Source organism: Rhincodon typus, chromosome 39 (genome assembly GCF_021869965.1).
Source record: "Rhincodon typus isolate 14 chromosome 39, sRhiTyp1.1, whole genome shotgun sequence".
NCBI classification, from domain to species: domain Eukaryota; kingdom Metazoa; phylum Chordata; class Chondrichthyes; order Orectolobiformes; family Rhincodontidae; genus Rhincodon; species Rhincodon typus.
Genome location: NC_063370.1, coordinates 2,890,676 through 2,910,309, shown reverse-complemented (window position 1 = coordinate 2,910,309; position 19,634 = coordinate 2,890,676). Strand labels below are relative to the sequence as shown.

General features: G+C 45.4%; 1 protein-coding gene across 1 annotated transcript in view; it reads right to left on the bottom strand.

Annotated features, from left to right (window-relative positions):
• The window catches only part of sae1 (SUMO1 activating enzyme subunit 1), a 96,918-nt gene extending 96,544 nt beyond the window's left edge, over positions 1 to 374 (bottom strand). The window contains exon 1 of the mRNA XM_020513366.2: positions 155 to 374. Within this exon, the coding sequence (XP_020368955.2) occupies positions 155 to 246 (92 nt within the window). The 5' untranslated portion in view covers positions 247 to 374. The remainder of the gene's footprint in view (positions 1 to 154) is intronic.
• Between the last annotated feature and the right edge of the window lie 19,260 nt (positions 375 to 19,634).

Sequence of the window (19,634 nt, the reverse complement as noted above, 5' to 3'; positions counted from 1 at the left end):
CCTGCCCCTGCCCCTTTAATTTCCAATCATTAAAAAGTCTGGCAAATTGCTCCAAGTTCCGTGCCCCTTTAATTGCCCTGGCTGTTGATACCCGTTACCCGGGGACAATGATCGACTGCCCTCCCTGAGGGGTAGGGATGGCCTCGGCCATTACCGTTTCTGGGCGTCGAGGCCCCAGAGGCGGATCTGGCGGTCATACTGAGCCGCCTCCTCCTCACTGATCACCGCTTCTTCCTTCTCCACCATGGCGCTCGCCCCGGCTTTGAATCCGCGCACTCCGCCGGAGACGTCGCCAGAACATGCGCTCTCTGCGCGATGACGTACTCACAACACGCGCTCCGTGCGCGGCGACGTACAAGAACCCGCGCAACCTGCGCGCTGACGTAGAACAAGTCGTGCACCCTACGTGGTGACGTACGCACAACCTGCGCCGCCTTCGCTAAGTCACCGCCCGCCAGGCTCACGTGACCCCATCACCATCCTTGGATGGGATGATATCTCGATCACTCACTCACAGGCCATTCAGCCCTGCCTGCCTGGACTAGCTCACTGAATGAGCATTATAACATAGTGCAAATCCTCCTGCCTTTCCCCCTTGATCCTGAATACTGGTCCTATTTAAATAAACTCCCAATGTTGCCTTTGTCTTTGTTAATTCAGTGGATGTTGGCATCGCTGGAGGACCAGCATTTATTGACCATTCCCAATGGCCCCTTGAGAAATTGGGGGTTAGCTGGCTCTTGAACTGCTGCAGCCCTTGCACTGTAGGTAGACCCACAGGACAAAGCAGCCCACTTGACTGGCACCACATCCATAAACATTCATTCCCTCCATCACCAACACTGAAGTCGCAGCAGTGTATACCATCTGGTTCAAGTCCCACTTGTTCCAAAGGTGTGGAATAACATTACTGAATAGATTGATTAGAAATTAGTTTATGCCCCTTGAGAAGGTGGTGAGTTGCCTTTTTGAACCACTGCAGTTATGGAGTCATACAGCGTGGAAACAGACCCTTCGGTCTAACCAGTCCATGCCGACCATAATCCCCAACTAATCTAATCCCACCTGCCTGTACTTGGTCCATATCCCTCCAAACCTTTCCTATTCATGTACTTATCCAAATATCTTTTAAACATGTTAATTGTATCCATGTCCACCATTTCCTCTGGAAGTTCATTCCACACACGAACCACCCTCTGTGTAAAAAAATTGTCCCTCATGTCCTTTTTAAATCTTCCCCCTGTCACCTTAAAAATATGCCCTTTGGAGTGCACGTACATCCAGAGCGCTGGTGCAGGATTTTGATCCAGCTAAGTCCTTGAACAGTTTTAGGGCAAAGTGGACAGAAACTGGGAAACAAAGGGGTTGAAAGATTGTCGAGGGTAGATGAGAATGTGGATTTGATGTTACAATTAGATCAACCATGACCTTATTGAGAGGTGAAGCTCTCCTTTTGCCTATGAATTCCCCCGTTGAACCTACCTCCACTACACTGTCAGGTGGCATGTTCTAGAACCTAACTGCTTGTTACATGAAAAATATTTTTATGACACAACATTTTCTTCTTTTGCAAATTATCTTATGCCTGTGTCCTCCCATTCTCAATCTTCTTTATGAGAGGAAAAAATGTCTTCCTATCTATTTCTTCCAGCTCCCCTAATAATTTCGTAAAAATTACTTGAATTTCCTTATAACCTGGTTCTCTCCAAGGAAGACAGGCCCAATCTTACTAAACTATCCTCAAAGTTTCTCATCCCTGGAATTCTAGAAAAAGCTAGCCTAATGGTGACAATGTAATCATTGCTAATCGTCCTAAGAACCAATCAGATTCACCAAAGTTTTGTTTTGAGGGAAGGAAACTGCCATCCTTACCTGGTCTGACTTACATGTGACTCCAGACCAACAGCAATGTGATTGACTCTTAACTGCCCTTTAGGTCATTAGGGATGAGCAATAAAGGTTGGAGTAACCAGCGATGCCTGCATCTCATTGATTAATAATTTTAAAATTCTTATAAACTTCTCCCGCACTGCGTCCAGTAAGTTTGCTTTCCTCCGAAAATGTGGAGCCCAGAACTGTAAGCAATACTCCGATGGAGGCCTATTTTGTGTCTGAAATGAAAGCAAATTACTGCAGATGCTGCAGAGCTGGGGTAAAAATAGAAAGCGCTGGAAAACCTCAGGAGATCTGGCAACATCTGTGAAGAGAGAAGCGGAGTTAATGTTTCAAGTCCAATAATCCTTCTTTTTGGAAGTGCTGTGTCTTATACAAGTTCAGCATAACCTCCTCTTTCCAGTACTCAATCCCCCAACTAGTAAAGGTTCAGATATTGTCTGATGTAGGCAGCTCCAACAACATTCAAGAAACTTGACACCATCCAGGACAAAGCAGCCCCCTGCTCGATTGGCACCACATCCACTGACATCCCACTCCCTCTATCACGCATGCTCAGTAGCAGCAGTGTGTACCACCTACAAGATGCATTGCAGAAATTCACCAAAACTCCTCAGACAGCACCTTCCAAACCCACGACCACTTCCATCTAGAAGGACAAGGGCAGCAGATACATGGGAACACCATCCCCTGCAAATTCTTCTTAGAGCCAGTCACCAACCTGACTTGGAAATATATCCCCGTTCCTTCACTGTCGCTTGGTCAAAATCCTGGAATTCCCTCCCTAAGGGCATTGTGGGTCTACATAAAACACATAGATTGCAATGGTTTGAGAAGCTTCTGACTGCTACAGCTAAAAATAAACGAGAAAGCCTGGCCTGTGAGAGCTGGCCACTCCCATTCAAGCTGTTTCCATTGTTCCTATTTCTTAAAAAAACGTAAAGACCTCCTAAATTGTATAGTTAAGCCATCTTCAGTAACTAGTTTGGTGCCTCTGCCTTTACAGATCATAGAATCCCTTCAGTGTAGGCACAGGCCCTTCAGCCCAACAAGTGCAAACTGACCCTCAACACATCCCACCCAGACCCATCCCCCTATAACCCAACTAATCTATGCATCCCTGAACACTACAGGGCAATTTAGCATGGCCAATCCACCCTAACCTGCACATCTTTGGATTGTGGGAGGAAACCAGAGAACCCAGAGGAAACCCACACAGAGAGAATTTGCAAACTCCACACAGATAGGTGCCCAAGGGTGGAATTGAACCTGGGTCCCTGGTGCTGTGAGGCAATAGTGCTAACCACTGAGCCACCATGCCAATCCAACCTCTCTTCAAAAAAAAAATCCCAGGATGAAGGAGTGGAAGGGTGGATTAGCAAGTTCGCGGACGATACGAAGGTGGGTCGAGTTGTGGATAGTGCGGAGGACTGTTCTAGGTTACAAAGGGACATTGATAGGATGCAGAGCTGGGCTGAGAAGTGGCAGATGGAGTTTAACCCTGAAAAATGTGAGGTGATTCATTTTGGAAGGACAAACTTGAAAGCAGAATACAGAGTTAACGGAAAGATTCTTGGCAGTGTGGAGGAGCAGAGGGATCCTGGGGTTCATGTTCACAGTCCCCTGAAAGCTGCCACCCAGGCGGATAGAGTTGTAAAGAAGGCGTACGGTGTGTTAGCTTTCATTAATAGAGGGATTGAGTTCAAGAGCCGTGAAGTTATGCTCCAGCTATACAAAACCCTGGTTCGGCCACATCTGGAGTATTATGTCCAGTTCTGGTCACCTCATTACAGGAAAGATGTGGAGACATTGCAAAAGGTGCAGAGAAGATTTACCAGGATGTTGCCTGGAATAGAGGGAAGGTCTTACGAGGAAAGATTGAGAGAGCTAGGGCTTTTCTCTTTAGAACGACGACGGATGAGAGGTGACTTGATAGAGGTGTACAAAATGATCAGAATATAGATAGAGTAGACAGACAGAGACTTTTTCCTCAGGTGGAGGTAGCTATTACGAGGGGGCATAGTTTTAAAATGAGTGGAGATAGATATAGGGGAGACATCAGAGATAGGTTCTTTACTCAGAGAGTGGTCGGGACATGGAATGCATTGCTGGAGAGGGTAGTGGAGTCGGCCTCATTAGGGGCATTTAAGCGGCTATTAGATAGGCATATGGATGATAGTATAAGGTAGGGGCGGAGGTTAGATAGACCTTAGGTTTAGGGTAAAAGTTCGGCACAACATCGTGGGCTGAAGGGCCTGTACTGCGCTGTACTGTTCTATGTTCTATTTTCTAGGACAAAATAACCTTTTAAAAGCGACAGCATCGTCACAACATCCCACTTTACCTTTAACACATGCATACACCTAATTCTCTCCGCTTCTGCATGAAATTTAGGGTTGTAGCCTTTATTTTACACCGTACCTCCATGATTTTCCACCAAAACATATCACCTCACACCTCTCTGCATTGAATTTCATCTTCCATCTATCTGCCCACTCCACTAACTTGTTGATGTCCTTTTGTAGATTTGTACTGTCCTCCTCACAGGGGACTGTGATTCCCAGCTTTGTTTCATTCACAAACCTAGAAATTGTCTGCTGCACAAAGCTGATCCATGAGGAACCTCACCTCCAGTGAGAAAGGGCCCAGCCTCTTCTTATAACTCAAACCCCCACACACATTCCTCTACCTGGAAAGTACCCTTTAACCATTTCTCTCTGTTTCCTATCACTCAGCCTATTTCGTATCAGTATTGCTACTGTCCTGTTAGATTGTGATGTGGAGGAGCCGGTGTTGGACTGGGGTGGACAAGGTCAGAAATCACATGACACCAGGTTATAGTCCGACAGATTTATTTGAAGTCACAAACTTTCGGAGTGTAGCCCTTTGTCAGGTGACTTCACGAAGGGGCTACTCTCCGAAAGTTTGTGATTTCAAATAAACCTGTTGGACTATAACCTGGGGTCGTGTGATTTCTGACCTTGTTAGATTGTAACTGCTGGGCCTACCTGTGCAACCATTTTCAAGCAATGGTATTAAATTTGCAATTTTCCAGTCTTCTGGCACCGCACCTGAGTCTAAGAGGGTTCAAAGACTTTAATCGCTACCTCTTGAATTTCTACTGTCAGTTCCTTTGATATCCCTGGATGCATCTTATCCAGTCCTGGTACCTTATCAACTGTAAATATCAACAGATTTTCAAAAGCCTCCTTATCAATTTTAAACCCGTCTAGTGACTGCGTTTCCTTCACTGGCCCCATGGCCCAGAAAACCTGACTTTCCTTAACAAAGATGATGCAAAATATTTATTTAACATAGAGTCATAGAGTCATACAGCACGGAAACAGACCCTTTGATCCAACCAGCCCTACCAACTATAATCCCAAACTAAACTAGTCCCACTTGCCTGCACTTAGCGCATATCCCTCCAAACATTTCTTATTCATGCACTTGTCTAAATGTCTTTTAAATGTAACCATACCTGCATCCAACACTTCCTCCAGAAGTTCATTCCACACATGAACCACTCTCTCTGTGAAAAGTAATGGCCATCATGTCTTTCTTAAATCTTTCTCCTGTCACCTTAAAAATATGCCCCCTAGATTTGAAATTCCCCACCCTAGGGAAAGACCTTTGCCACTCACCTTATCTATACCCCTCATGATTTTATAAACCTCTATAAGGTCACCCTTCAACCTCCCGTGCCCCAGTGAGAAAGGTCCCAGCCTCTCCTTATAACTCAAACCCTCCATTCCTGGCAACATCCTGGTAAACCTCTTGTTTGACTTGTTTGTAATGTACACAATCCTGAGTGCACTTCAGCCATGTCTTCTGCCTTTATTGTGTAAAACCTCTTTTGATTCTGAATAGGCTCTAATCTTCCTTTTACCACAGTTTTACTCATAACATACTTATAGAAGATGTTGGGATTTCCTTTTATGTTAGCTGGCAGTCTTTTCTAATAATCTCCTTTTGCTTTTCTTATTTGCTTTGTTACCTCCCTCCTGAGCCTTCTGTATTAGCTTAGTTCTCAGTTGTATTTTCTACCTGAAAAAGCTGTCTTAAGTACACTTTCCCTTCATTACTTTAATCACAGACCCCCTACGGTGTGGAAACAGGCCATTCGGCCCAACAAGTCCACACTGCCCCTCTGAAGACCATCCCAGCCAGACCCATTCCCCTACCCCTGCATTTCCCATGTCTAACCCACCCAACCTAAACATCCTTGGACACTATGGACAATCTAGTATGGCCAATCCACCTAGCCTGCACATTTTTCTCTCCTTTTTCATTTAGGGAGCTCTGGATTCATTTGTCCTTATCTTTTCTTTTTGAAGGAATATGCCTTCCAAATGTGTCCAAACCATCTCCTCTTTGGAGGTAGCCCAATGCTCGGCTACAGATCCTGGTAACGTTTGGTTCCAGTCTATCCAGCCAGCTCCGTTTTGCTCCATTGAAGTCAGCTCTCTCTCCCACTTGATTATCCTTCCTCTGCACAATCCTTTACCACCGTCATGCTAAACCTTATGATACAATGATCATTGTACCCTACATATTCGCCCATTGTCTACCTGGCCCACCTCATTCCCAAGAACATGGTCCAGCAGGACCTCCTTTCTTATTGGGATGGCCACATACAGGTATAGAAAAGTTTCCTGAACACAATTGAGGAGGACCTGCCCCTTACCACGCCTTGTACTGCCACTATCCCAGTCAATAGACATGGATTTAAAGTCCACCATTATCTCTCCACTATGAGGTCTACTCCGCTGTGTAATTTCTTTCCAGATTTGTTCCTCTACATCTTTCCCATTCGCCGACGGTCCATAGACCACACTGAGCAAGGTAACTGCATTCTTCTTGCTCCTTAGTTTGAGCCAAATTGGCTCTGTCTTTGAACCATCTGAAATAACCTCTTTCTCCAGCACTGCAATGCTTTTCTGAACCAAAACAGCCATTCCACCTTTTCTACCTATCATCTCTGAATGCCTTGTAAATAGAACTATTTGACACCTTGTCCTGCCCTTTGAGTCAGATCTCTGCTATCACTGCAACATCTCAAACCCACACGGCAATCTGCAACCTATAACTCGCAGGTTTAACGTGAGAAGGGAAAAGATATTAAAAGGTCCTAAGGGGGTAACTTTTTCGCGCAGAGGGTGGTGCGTGTATGGAAAGAACTGCCAGAGGAAGTGGTGGAGGCTGGTACAATTACAATATTTAAAAGGCATCTGGATGGGTACATGAGTAGGAAGGGTTTAGAGGGATATGGGCCAAATGCTGGCAAATGGGACTAGATCAGAGTGGAGTGTTTGGTTGGTGTAGACAAATTGGACCAAAGGATCTGTTTCTGTGCTGTATAACTTTATCTCAGTCCCACATGGCAATCTGCAACCTATAACTCACCAACATTATTACATAGAGCTGGTGCACAGTGTAGCCCTGATTTAGACCTCATTTCTTCCTTCCTTTCTTCAACTCCAGCTTTTCACTCACTATTCTCTAGTCTAAAGTTATCTGTCTTTCCCCAGGATTTTGTAGCTTTTTGTGTTTTGAAGGGGACAGGCCACCTAGGTTTATGGGTTTATTTCTCACTTTCAGATTTAACTCAAGAGATACATTCAACTCATTTTAGATCTTGCTCAGAGTCCCATATCATGGGAGAACACAAGCACTGTAAGTGAATGTTCCTTTGATCTGCTCAATAACCTGTGGTTTCCCTCAGTGAAATGACACCCGGTCACACCTCAAAATTCTCAGCCTCGTGATCAAGTATCTCCATGGGTCTCCCCACTCTCCAAGGATTCCCCTCCTGTCCCGTGACTCTACACACTCCCCAATTCCGACGCATCCCAACTTTCCGTTGTTATAATTGGCAGCGTAGACCCCAAGCTCTGGAATTCTCTCCGGAAACTTTTCTTGCTTTCCACCTTGTCGTCCTCCTTTGAGATGCAGCACTCTCTGAAGTAAGGAAAGATATGAAAACAAGGGCGGAAATTTTAAAACCAACATGTTCCTTGCCCGGGAGCCAACATAGATCAGCGAGCAAAGAGGTGATGAGCAAACAGGAATTGGGGTGGATTCATTCACAGGCGACAGAGATTTGAAGAACCTGAGGTTTATGGAATGTGGATTGTTGGGTTTGGGGGTGCTGGGGATTAGCCAGGACTGCATTGGGTTCATCAAGGCAGTGGTAATGAATGAATAACTGAGGGATTGAGAAGTTTGGAACCAGGAGATGTTATGGAGTTGGGAATAGGGGACCTTGGAGATGGTACAAGTATGTGATTTGAAGCTCATCAAGTGTGACACTGAGTCACGAACCATGTGGCTCAGTCTCCGAGGGAAAGGGTTGGAATCGGGAACTAGGGAGCAGCGGAGTTTGAAGCCGAGATTGAAAACAATAGGTTCAGTCTTCCAAACATTTAACTGGATAAGATCTCTGCTCATCCAGTACGGGATGACTCACCAGAAGAGGTGGCACAGCGGTACACAGTTGAAAGGGAGTTATCGGTGTCCTCAACAAAGATTTTGGAACCTAAGGTGACTTATGGCACCACATCATTAATGGGCGAGGAAACCTCCTGCAGATTATCACTCTAACCCCCAGATGATGAGTCAGTCCCTCCTCCACATCATCCACCACTCAGCAGAAGCACAAAGGGTGGAGCGAGGGTACAAAATGCCTGCTGAGTGTGGTGCAGGGGTCTTCAATGTCAGTCATCAAGAGTGGCTTGGCAGCACCACTACTGACCCATGCGGGCCAAGTGGCCTAAAGGACACAGCCATTAGACATAGCAGGAGGTGAGTGGACAACCAGAGGTATAACCACATTTACTCATTGACCTACCTGTTGCAGGAGCCAATGACTGTCCATTCCAGATCGATTCTCAAGACAGATAAGTGTTAGATCATCCAATTTAGAATTTAAAATGATAGACTGAGAACTTGAAAAGCTTAAGACAGTGGGGGTCCAAAGAGATTAAGAGTCATAGAGTCATAGAGATGTACAGCACAGAAACAGACCCTTCAGTCCAACTCATCCATACCAACCAGATATCCTAAATTAATGTAGTCCCCGTGTGCCAACATTTGGTCCATATCCCTCTAAACCCTTCCTATTCATGTACCCATCCAGGTGCCTTTTAAATGTTGTAATTGTACCAGCCTCCACCACTTCCTCTGGCAGCTCATTCCATACACGTACCACCCTCTGCGTGAAAAAGTTGCCCCTCAGGTCCCTTTTAAATCTTTCGCCCTCACCTTAAACCTATGCCCCTCTAGTTTTGGCCTCTCTTACCCTGGAGGAAAAGACCTTGACTATTCACCCCATCCTTGTCCCTCATGATTTTATAAACCTCTATAAGGTCACCCCTCGGCCTCTGACGCTCCAGGGAAAATAGCCCCAGCTTATTCAGCCTCTCCCTATAGCTCAAACCCTCCAACCCTGGCAACATCCTTGTAAACCTTTTCTGCACCGTTTCTAGTTTAACAACATCCTTCTTATAGCAGAGAGACCAGAATCAAATATGGTATTCCAAAAGTGGTCTAACCAATGTCCTGTACAACCACAACAGATTGAGCATAATCCATGAAAAAAAGATGATCAGGGAACAATAAAAAAAAACAAAATGACTACACTGGAATGTTTACAGCTAGACAGTGGAAGAGCAGGGAGCAATACTCCAGATGTACAGGGCCCTAGTTTGATGGGAGAGGTCAAAACTAGGGGGGTCATATTTTTAAGGTGAGAGGAGAAAGATTTAAAAAGGACAAGAAGGGCAATATTTTTACTCAGAGACGGTTCATGTGTGGAATGAACTTCCAGAGGAAGTGGTGGATGTGGGTACATTAGAGCACATTTGGATAAGTTCATGCATAGAAAATCTTGAAAGGAATATGGGCTAAGCGCAGCCAGATGGGACTAGATTAGTTTGGGAACGCAGTCAGCATGGACTTGTTGGACCGAAGGGTCTGTTTCCGTGCCGTATGACTATATGTCTAACCATTGCATTCAGTCTGAACATTTTTGAAAGGACAGATGGCCTGTGGGAAGCTGCAGCCCAGGTTGCCGGGAATGATCCCAGGGCTGCAAGGTTCAGATTATGAAGAGGGATTATAAAAACTAGGAACAAAGCAGAAATTGGTGAAAAAACTCAGCAGGTCCGGCAGCATCTGTGAAGAGAAATCAGAGTCAACGTTTCAGGTCGAGTGAAGAAAAGTCACTGGACCTAAAACGTTAATTCTGATTTCGCTTCACAGATGTTGCTGGACCTGCTGAGCTCTACCAGTAACTTCTGTTTTTGTTCCTGATTTACAGCATCTGCAGCTCTTTCGGATTTTATTTACAAAAACTAGACTTGGATTCCCCAGAATAGTTCAGGGGGTGGTTTGATTTTGAAGGGAATTGACAGAGTTGATAGAAGATCCAGGACAAGGGGACATTAGGATAAAATCAGACCCATTCGGGAGGAGGCATTAGGAAACACTTTTTCACACAAAGTGTGATGGATGAGTAGAAATCCCTTTGACAATCAAAAGCTGTGTCTGCTGAGGGTCAACATGTAATTGAAATGTGAAATCGCCAGGCGTTTGTTTGACATACTTTAATGGGACATGGATTGTGGCAGCTGGAAGGATTCAGGAACCTGACAAGGACCATCTTCAGATGTGGTGGTAGCACCCCCTACCCCTGGATAGGGAGGCCTGGGTTCAAGTCCCACCTGCTTCAGAGGTGAGTAATAACATCTCACAACAGGTTGGTTAGGAAGCGTCTGGGAGGGACGATAAGTAAGATTGCGAATGACGCAAAGATTGGCATGGTGGTGGACAGAGAGGACGACGGTGTTAGATTACAGGGGGGTATAAGTAGATCAGATAGGCAGATCAGTGGCAGATGGAATTTAACCCTGAAAAGTGTCAGGTGATGCACATTGGAAGAAGGAACAAGACAAAGAGGTACTCAGCTGGACACGAGGAAGCTCAGACGAACAGAATGATCTTGGGGTACTTGCCAGATTAGGAGGGTAGTTAAGAAGATCTATGGGACACTTGTTTATCAGTTGAGGTGAGGAAGAGACAGCCTTGCCTGTGTTGCCACTTTCAGGGAGCTATGGATTTGCACGCCAAGACCCCTCTGTATATCAGTGTTGCTGAGAGTCCTGCCAGTTATGGTATACTTTTGCATTTGACTTCCCAAAATACAAGAATTCACATTTGTCTGGATTAAGCTCCATCTGCCATTTCTCTTCCCAACTGTTGCATCCTTTGACAAACTTCCTCACGGTCCACAACTCCACCAATTTTCGTGTTGTCTGCAAACTTACTAATCAGGCAATTACATTTTCATCCACATCATTCATATATATTCCAAAGACAGGAGATTCACCAGGATGTTACCCGGACTGTGAAAGTATATCTATGAGGAAAGGCTGGAGAAGCTGGTGTTGTTCCCTTTGGAGAAGAGGAGGCTGAGGGTGGATTTAATCGAGGTGGACAAGATCGTGAGGGATTCAGAATAGAATGGATGAGTGTAACAAGGTCAGCCAGCTGGACCTCAAACAAGTTCCCTGATTGGGACCATTAATCTGGTCCAATCAGGGAACCCTGGCTGACATTATAAGGGTGAGTCACAGAGATATTAACATGCCTGACTCTGTATGAGGCAGTCCCAAAGTCAAGAACTAGCCATGTGTACATAAAGGGTGAGTTGGTGATGGGATTCTGACCTTTGTGGAGTTATTCCAATGAGAAGGACTTATTTACCTGACTAGGGAGGTGAGTAACTCAGGAGGATAGATTTAAAGCAATTGGCAGAAGGATTAGAGAGGAAATAAGGAAAACCTTTTCATCCAGAGGGTTTGGAACTCACTGCAGGTAGTTCTGCTGTAATGTGGGTTTTGTTAATGTGAATTGGTTGTAATTTGATGAATAGTGGATGCTGGTTGGATAACAGGTATAGATTTCTCTATAACGTGATTATCTATGGTGATTTTCTGTAGCACATGGTCACTCAAGAATGTTATGGGAGAACTACCTGTACCTGAAAGTGTAGGAGAGGCAGAGACCCTCAACTGATTGGAATAGGTATCTGGACCTGCATCTGAATTCCTGTAGCCTGCAGGAAAATGGGATCAAGTGTTAGAAAGAGATTAGGATGTTTGGCCTGTTGCTCAGCCAATGCAGGCAAGATGGGCCAAGTGGCCTCAGACAATGTTGTGAATTTCTTTACATTTTTAAAATAAGTGTCTGAGGAGGAGGGATGTGAGGGTCATGGGCAGGGCAAGGAGAGGGGCAGTATGTCAAATGCTGCTTAGGAAGTCCAACGCTGCCATGGATTGAATGGCCTTGCCTGTGCTGTAGCGATTCTGTAAATGTAGGGGATTGCATTAAATCTGTGCCCCACCAGAGGGCCCCACACACCATCAGGAAAAGGTTAACTCGATTGTAATTTTTAAGATAAACACAGCGCCGTGTCCTCAAACAAAGTTTCCTTTCCTTGCATTCTGATTCCTGTCAGACTCCTAGCTGTATGTAACAGCTGAACACCATTCAGTCCATCATGACAGTGACCAACTCCGTGTCATTCTCTGCCACCCTTTCATAGAAACCTAGATGTAGGCCATTCGGCCCTTTGAACTCGATCCATCTTTCAAAATAATAATCATGTTGTCATCATCAGGACACCATTTCCACTTTCTCCTCTGCCCTTTGACCCTTTAGCCCAAAGAACACTTTATCCCCCCACCCCCCCATAGCTCATGAGTGTCGCAGGCTGGGCCCAGCATTTATTGCCTGTCCCTAGTTGCCCCTTGAGAAGGTGGGGGTGAGCTGCCTCCTTGAACCGCTGCAGTCCATGTGCTGTAGGTTGACCCACAATGCACTGGTGGGTGGGGGCGGAGGGACGGGGGAATTCCAGGATTTTGACCCAGGGACACTGAAGGAATGGCGATATATTTCCAAGTCAGGATGGCGAGTGGCTCGGAGGGGAACTTGCAGTCATAGAGTCATACAGCATGGAAACAGACCTTTCGGTCCAATCAGTCCATGTCAACCATAATCCCAAACAAAACTAGTCCCACCTGCCTGCGCTTGGCTCCTATTCACCCAAACCTTTCCTATTCATGCACTTACCCAAAGAACTTTTAAACATTGTAACTGTACCCAAACCTACCACTTCCACTGGAAGTTCATTCCACACACTAACCACTCTCTGTGCAAAAACGTTGCCCCTCATGTCCTTCTAAAATCTTTCTCCTCTCTCCTTTAAAAAAAAATGCTGCCTAATTTTGAACACCCCCACTCTAGGGAAGAGACACTTCTCATTCAACTTATCGTTGATGCTCATGATTTTATAAACGTCTATAAGGTCACCCCTCAGCCTTCTACACTACATAGAAAATAAGTCCCAGCCTCTCGTTATAGCTCAAACCCTCCATTCCCTGCAACATCCTGGTAAACCTCTTCTGAACTCTCTCTCCAGTTAACTTGCAGGTAAACTACATGTGTCTCCTTCTTGAAAACATTCAATGCTTTGGCCTCAGCCCCTTTCTGTGGCAGAGAATTCCACAGGCTCTCCATTCTCTGGATGAAGACATTTCTTCTCATCTCAGTCCTAAATGGCCAACCTCATATCCTTAGACTGTGACCCATGGTTCTGACTCCCTGGTTATTGGGACCATCCTTCCCTCTATTTACCTGACTTATCCCATCAGAGTTTTATAGATCTGAGATCTGCCCCCCATCAGTCTTCTAAACTCTGGTAAATATCAGAATCCCCACCGTGTGGAAGCAGGCCATTTGGCCCATTGAGTCCACACTGACCCTCCAAAGAACATCCCACCCAGACCCAACCTCCTGCCTTACACTTGTAACCTTGAATTTCCCATGGCCCATCCACCTAACCTGCACATCTTTGGACTGTGGGAGGAAACCCACACAGACACAGGGAGAATGTGCAAACTCCATACAGACACCCAAGGTGTACTATATACGGTTTTGGCTTCCTTACTTGAGAAAGGACGTCCTGCCACTGGAGGAGGTGTAGAGGAGGTTCACTAGGTTGATTCCAGAGTTGACAGGGTTAGCTTATGAAGAGAAATTGGGACTGCACTCACTGGAATTTCGAAGAATGATGGGAGGGATCCTCATAGAAACACAAAATGATGAAGGGAATAGATGATAAGATAGAAGCAGGGGGGTTGTTTCCACTGGTGGGTGGAGCTAGAACTAGGGGCATAGCCTCAAAATAAGGGGGAACGGATTTAGGACTGAGTTGAGGAGGAACTTCTTCACTCAAAGGGTTGTGAATCTGTGGAACTAGTCCCACCTGCCTGTGCTTGGCCCAAATCCATCCAAACCTTTCCTATTCATGAACTTATCCAAAGAACTTTTAAATATTGTAACTGTACCCACACCTACCACTTCCCCTGGAAATTCATTCCACATGAACCGCTCTCTCTGTGCAAAAATGTTGCCCCTCATGTCCTTTTTAAGTGAAGCAGTTAAGGCTACCTCTTTGAATGTTTTGAGGGCAAAGATAGATTTTTGGACAGTGAAGGGATTAAGGGTTATAGTGAGTGGGTGGGTAAGTGGAGCCAAGTCAACAGAAAGATCAGCCACGATCTTATTGAATGGCAGAGCAGGCTTGATGGGTGAGGGGCCTACTCCTGCTCGTGGTCCTTATGAAGATGGAATGGAACCCAGGTCCCTGGCATTGTAAGGCAGCAGTGCTAACCTCTGAGCCACTGTGCCAACCCATATAGCCCTAACTGGCACTGTCTCTCTTCGTCTGTCAGCACTGTGATCCCAGGAGTCAGGCTTCATTGTCCTCCCTCCCCATAGCCAGAACTGCTGGAATGTGGGGAACTAACAGCGAGACGGAGGGTCATTGTCCGAGCAGTTAATATCGTGATCAGTCACAGGGGAGACTGGATTGTAGAATCCCCCAGACCCTGTGATGTCTCTCCCTCTAAGGACTGTCACTTAGCTCTGCTGTCTTTAACAGAATCCACAGTTTAACATTCAACCTCCAGCTATCATGCTCATCACCAGCAAATCATTAGCAAGCACATCAAACGTAAGCAGAATGTTGACTGAAAGTGAAATTGCTGGAGAAACTTGGCAGACCTGACAGGAGAGAAAGTGGAATTAATGTCTTGGGTCCAGTGACCCTTCCTCAGAAACAGAACAATGTTTTTTTTTTCTGCAGAAATAGGACACAAAAATTAAGACCAAAGCTTTAACTTTTAACCCTTCCCTCTCTGAGACAGCTGGCCATAGGATATGATGTATGTTACGACATCTGTTACTGCATACTGAATTAGAATTCCATAAAATAGAATTAAGAGTCTAATGATGACTGTGAATCCATTGTCGATTGTTGGAAAAACCCATCTGGTTCACTAATGTGGCAGTTAAGAGTGGGTCTGGAGTCACATATAGGCCAGACCAGGTAAGGATGGCAGATTTCTTTCCCTAAAGGACATTAATAAACTCAATGGGTTTTTACAATAATTGATTATACCATCGCTGAGATCAACTTTGAGTTCCAAATTAATCAATTAAATTTGAATTCCTGTATTCAACATTATGGGATTTGAATTCACACCCTGGGGGTTTTGGATTACTAACAATGCCACATTGCCCCAGTGTGGGGGAGGGGGAAGGCTGGGGGAGTGGTGGTGGTGGAGAACACAAGCTCAGATCTTGAGGGCACAAGGTGAAGTGAGTATAGAAATGAGTCATTCAGCCCCCCAATATATGGGAGGGTGGCTCAGCGGTTAGCCCTGCTGCCTCACAGCGCCAGGGACCCAGGTTCGATTCCACCCTCAGGGGACTGTCTGTATGGAGTTTGCACATTCTCCCCGTGTCTGTGTGGGTTTCCTCCCACAGTCTAAAGATGTGCAGGTTGGGGCGGCTTGACCGTGTTAAATTGCCCCATAGTGTTCAGGGATGTGCAGGCTGGATGGGTTAGCCATGGGAAATATTGAGGGCCTGAATCTGGGTGAGATGCTTTTTCAAAGTGTCAGTGTAGACTTGTTGGGCAGAATGGCCTCTTGCCACACAATAGGGATTCTATAACATTAGAGTTATAGCAATGAAGTTGTACAAAGGGAAAAATCTGTGTAAAGTCCTGAAATCTTTATTTATCAATGAACTGGATCCTAACAAATCCAATAAGGAACACTCGGGAAACTGAGATATCATGGTAATGTGAATGGACTGGCAATGCAGAGGCCTAGAGCTAATGGGCCACAGGTTCAAATCCACCACAGCTGCTGTTGGGATTTCAATTCAATTAATAAATCTGGAATTAAAAGTTAACCTCTTGAATGGTGACCATGGCAACTAGCGTTGATTGCCATAAAAACCCTTCCTAGAGTCATAGAGCTGTACAGTGCAGAAACAGTCCCTTCAGTCCAATTCATCCTTGCTGACCAGATATCCTAAATTAATTGAGTCCCATTTGGCCCATATCTCTCTAAACCCTTCCTATTCATGTACCCATCCAGATGCCTTTTAAATGTTGTAATTGTACCAGCCTCCACCACTTCCTCTGGCAGCTCATTCCATACACACACCACCCTCTGTGTGAAAAAGTTGCCCCCCTTAGCTCCCTTTTAAATCTTTCCCCTCTCACCTTAAACCTATGCCCCTCTAGTTTTGAACTCCCCCCTACCCTGGGGAAAAGACCTTGGCTATTCACCCTCTCTATGACCCTCATGATTTTATAAACCTCTATAAGATCACCCCTCAGCGTCTAACGCTCCAGGGAAAGTAGCCCCAGCCTATTCAGCCTCTCCCTGTAGCTCAAATATGTTTGTTACTCAACCAACACCATTGGGCCATTTCCAGAGTGAGGATTGCGGGATCTTACAGTACCCAAAATGCCTGCCATTTTTGCCACATTACAGCAGTGACTGGGTTTCAGAAGAACTCCATTGACACAAGAGGCAAATTGTTTACATGGGCAGTGGTTTGCATGTGGAATGAGCTTCCTGAGGAAATGGGTACTGTTGCAACATTTAAGAAATTTAGGTAAGTTCGTGAACAGGAAAGGTTTGGAGCAAATTGGGCCAGGTGCAGGCAGATGGGACTAGTTTAGTTTGGGACAATGTTTGGCACGGACTGGTTGGTCTGAAAGGTCTGTTTCCAGACTGTATGACTGTACGACAAATGGAGCAAATTCCTGCAGAAAAACATGACTCCTCAAACACGAGGTATTTTAAAACATTTGGTGAAGAGTACAATGATGATGCCACTTGCTTGCCCCTGATTGACTAAACTGGTTCTAGGAATTCAGGTTTCTGGTGCTAAGTGGTTCTCCATTTGCTGGATAATCTGATCGCTGCTTTAAACGAACAGACTAATAGGACCACAGGGAATGCTGTGGCTGGTGTGAGGGAGTCAAGGACATTAACAAAATCAGGAGACGGCTGAATGATCACATCAGCGTAAGCTTAATTAAATCCCACAATAAACACGCCGGGGCATTGATTACAGTGAATTCTCACATTTCTGACCATCTGAAATGAGTTCTTAGAACAATTTATTTGTTCCCATCGTTGACGTTCAAAGCGTTCAATACATCCTTTTCCAGAAGTTCAGGTATAAAGCATTAAAAGCTACTGTAGTACCACGCACTCGTTAGAGACAGGCAGCATGTGGTAGCTTAACCTGAGAGTCGCCATGCCTCTGGTGAGGTTGACAAGGTGGGATCTTCACAATAACCTCAGTTGGTGCAGGAAATGAACCCACACTCTGTGTTATGAAGTCATACAGTGTAGAAAGCAGGCCCTTCAACCTAATCCCATTTACCTGCCCTTGGTCCACAGTGTACTGTGCCTTTGTATTTTAAGTGCTCATTCACATGTTTCTTAATGGGTGGCACAGTGGCTCAGTGGTTAGCACTGCAGCAGGGACCCGGGTTCGATTCCACCTTCAGGTGACTGTCTGTGTGGAGTTTGCACATTCTCCCCGTATCTGTGTGGGTTTCCTCCGGGTGCTCCGGTTTCCTTCCACAGTCCCAAAGATGCCCAGGTTAGGGTGGATTGGCCATGCTATATTGTCCTGTAGTGTATAGGCTAGGTGGGTTAGCTATGGGGAATGTGGGGTTTCAGGGTATAGGTTAAGGGGTTAGGTCTGGGTGGGATGCCCTTTGGAGAATAATAGAATATAGAACATTGAACAGTACAGGCCCTTCGGCCCATGATGTTGTGCCGACCTATTATCCTAGTAAGATCAATCTACTCTGCACACCCTACATTTTACCATCCTCCGTTTGCCTATCCAAGAGTCGCTTAAAAGTCTCTAAAGTATCTGACTCCACTACCACTGCCGGCAGCGCATTCCACACACCCACCACTCTCTGTGTGAAGAACCTACCTCTGACATCTCCCCTGTACCTTCCTCCAATCACCTTAAAATTATGCCCCCTCGTAATAGTCATTTCCGCGCTGGGAAAAAGTCTTTGACTATCCACTCTATCTATGCCTCTCATCATCTCAAACCTCTATCAAGTCACCTCTCATCCTTCTTCGCTCCAATGAAGAAAGCACCTAGCTCCCTCAACTTTTCTTCATAAGACCTGCTCTCCAGTCCAGGCAGCATCCTGGTAAATCTCCTCTGCACCCTCTCTAAAGCTTCCACATCCTTCCTATAATGAGGTGGCCAGAACTGAACACAATATTCCAAGTGTGGTCTAACCAGAGTTTTATAGAGCTGCAACATAACCTCACGTCTCTTAAACTCAATTCCCCTCTCAATGAAAGGCAACACACCATACACCTTCTTTACAACCCTATCAACCTGGGTAGCAACTTTGAGGGATCTATGGACGTGGACCCCAAGATCCCCCTGTTCCTCCGCACTGCCAAGAATCCTGCCATTAACCCTGTATTCTGCATTCAAATTTGACCTTCCAAAATTAATCAGTGTGGACTTGATGGGCCAAATGGCCTGTTTCCACACTGTAGGGATTCTATGATTCTAAATGTTTATGCTGCAGGAGCCATCCAGCCATTGAGCTAACCGAGCCCCAACAAAAGCTACGTACTGTCAATATCAATCAACATCCTGGGGGTTACCAATGACCAGGAACTGAACTAGACTCACCGTATAAACACAATGGCTACAAGAGCAGGTCAAAGGCTGGGAATCCTGCAGTGAGTAACTCCCCTCCTGACTCCCCGGAAACTCTCCTCCATCTAAAAAGCACAAGTTGATTCAGCCGTAATGATTCCGATGCTCTCCCAGTCAGTTTCCACCTTCCATTCACTCAAGGCCATCCAAACATCTGCTCTCTTGTTCCAATTTTGAACCGAGCCCCAGCGCACTCATTAATCTAGTGCTCACTGACACACACTTGCTCCTGGTTAGACAATGCTGCAATTTTTAAAAATTCTACTATTCTTTTTAGATTATCTCCGTGGTGTTACCCTCCTTCTCCAACTGCTCGACCCTCCAGGATATTTAAATGACTCCAGTTTTGGCCTTACACATGTCTTGAATTTTACCTACACCATTGCATGAATGTGCCTTCAGGAGTGTGATTTCCTCTTTGCCTCTGTCTCCTCCTTTAAGATGCCATTTATAATCCTCCTCTGGTCACATGTTCTTAATACTTCCTTCTGTAGTGTGATGTTAATCTTGTAACCCTGAATCATTGAGTACTCCTCACACTCCAATGAAGCATCTGGGAACATTTGTACACATTTAAGATTCTGGTTAAATAGAATCAT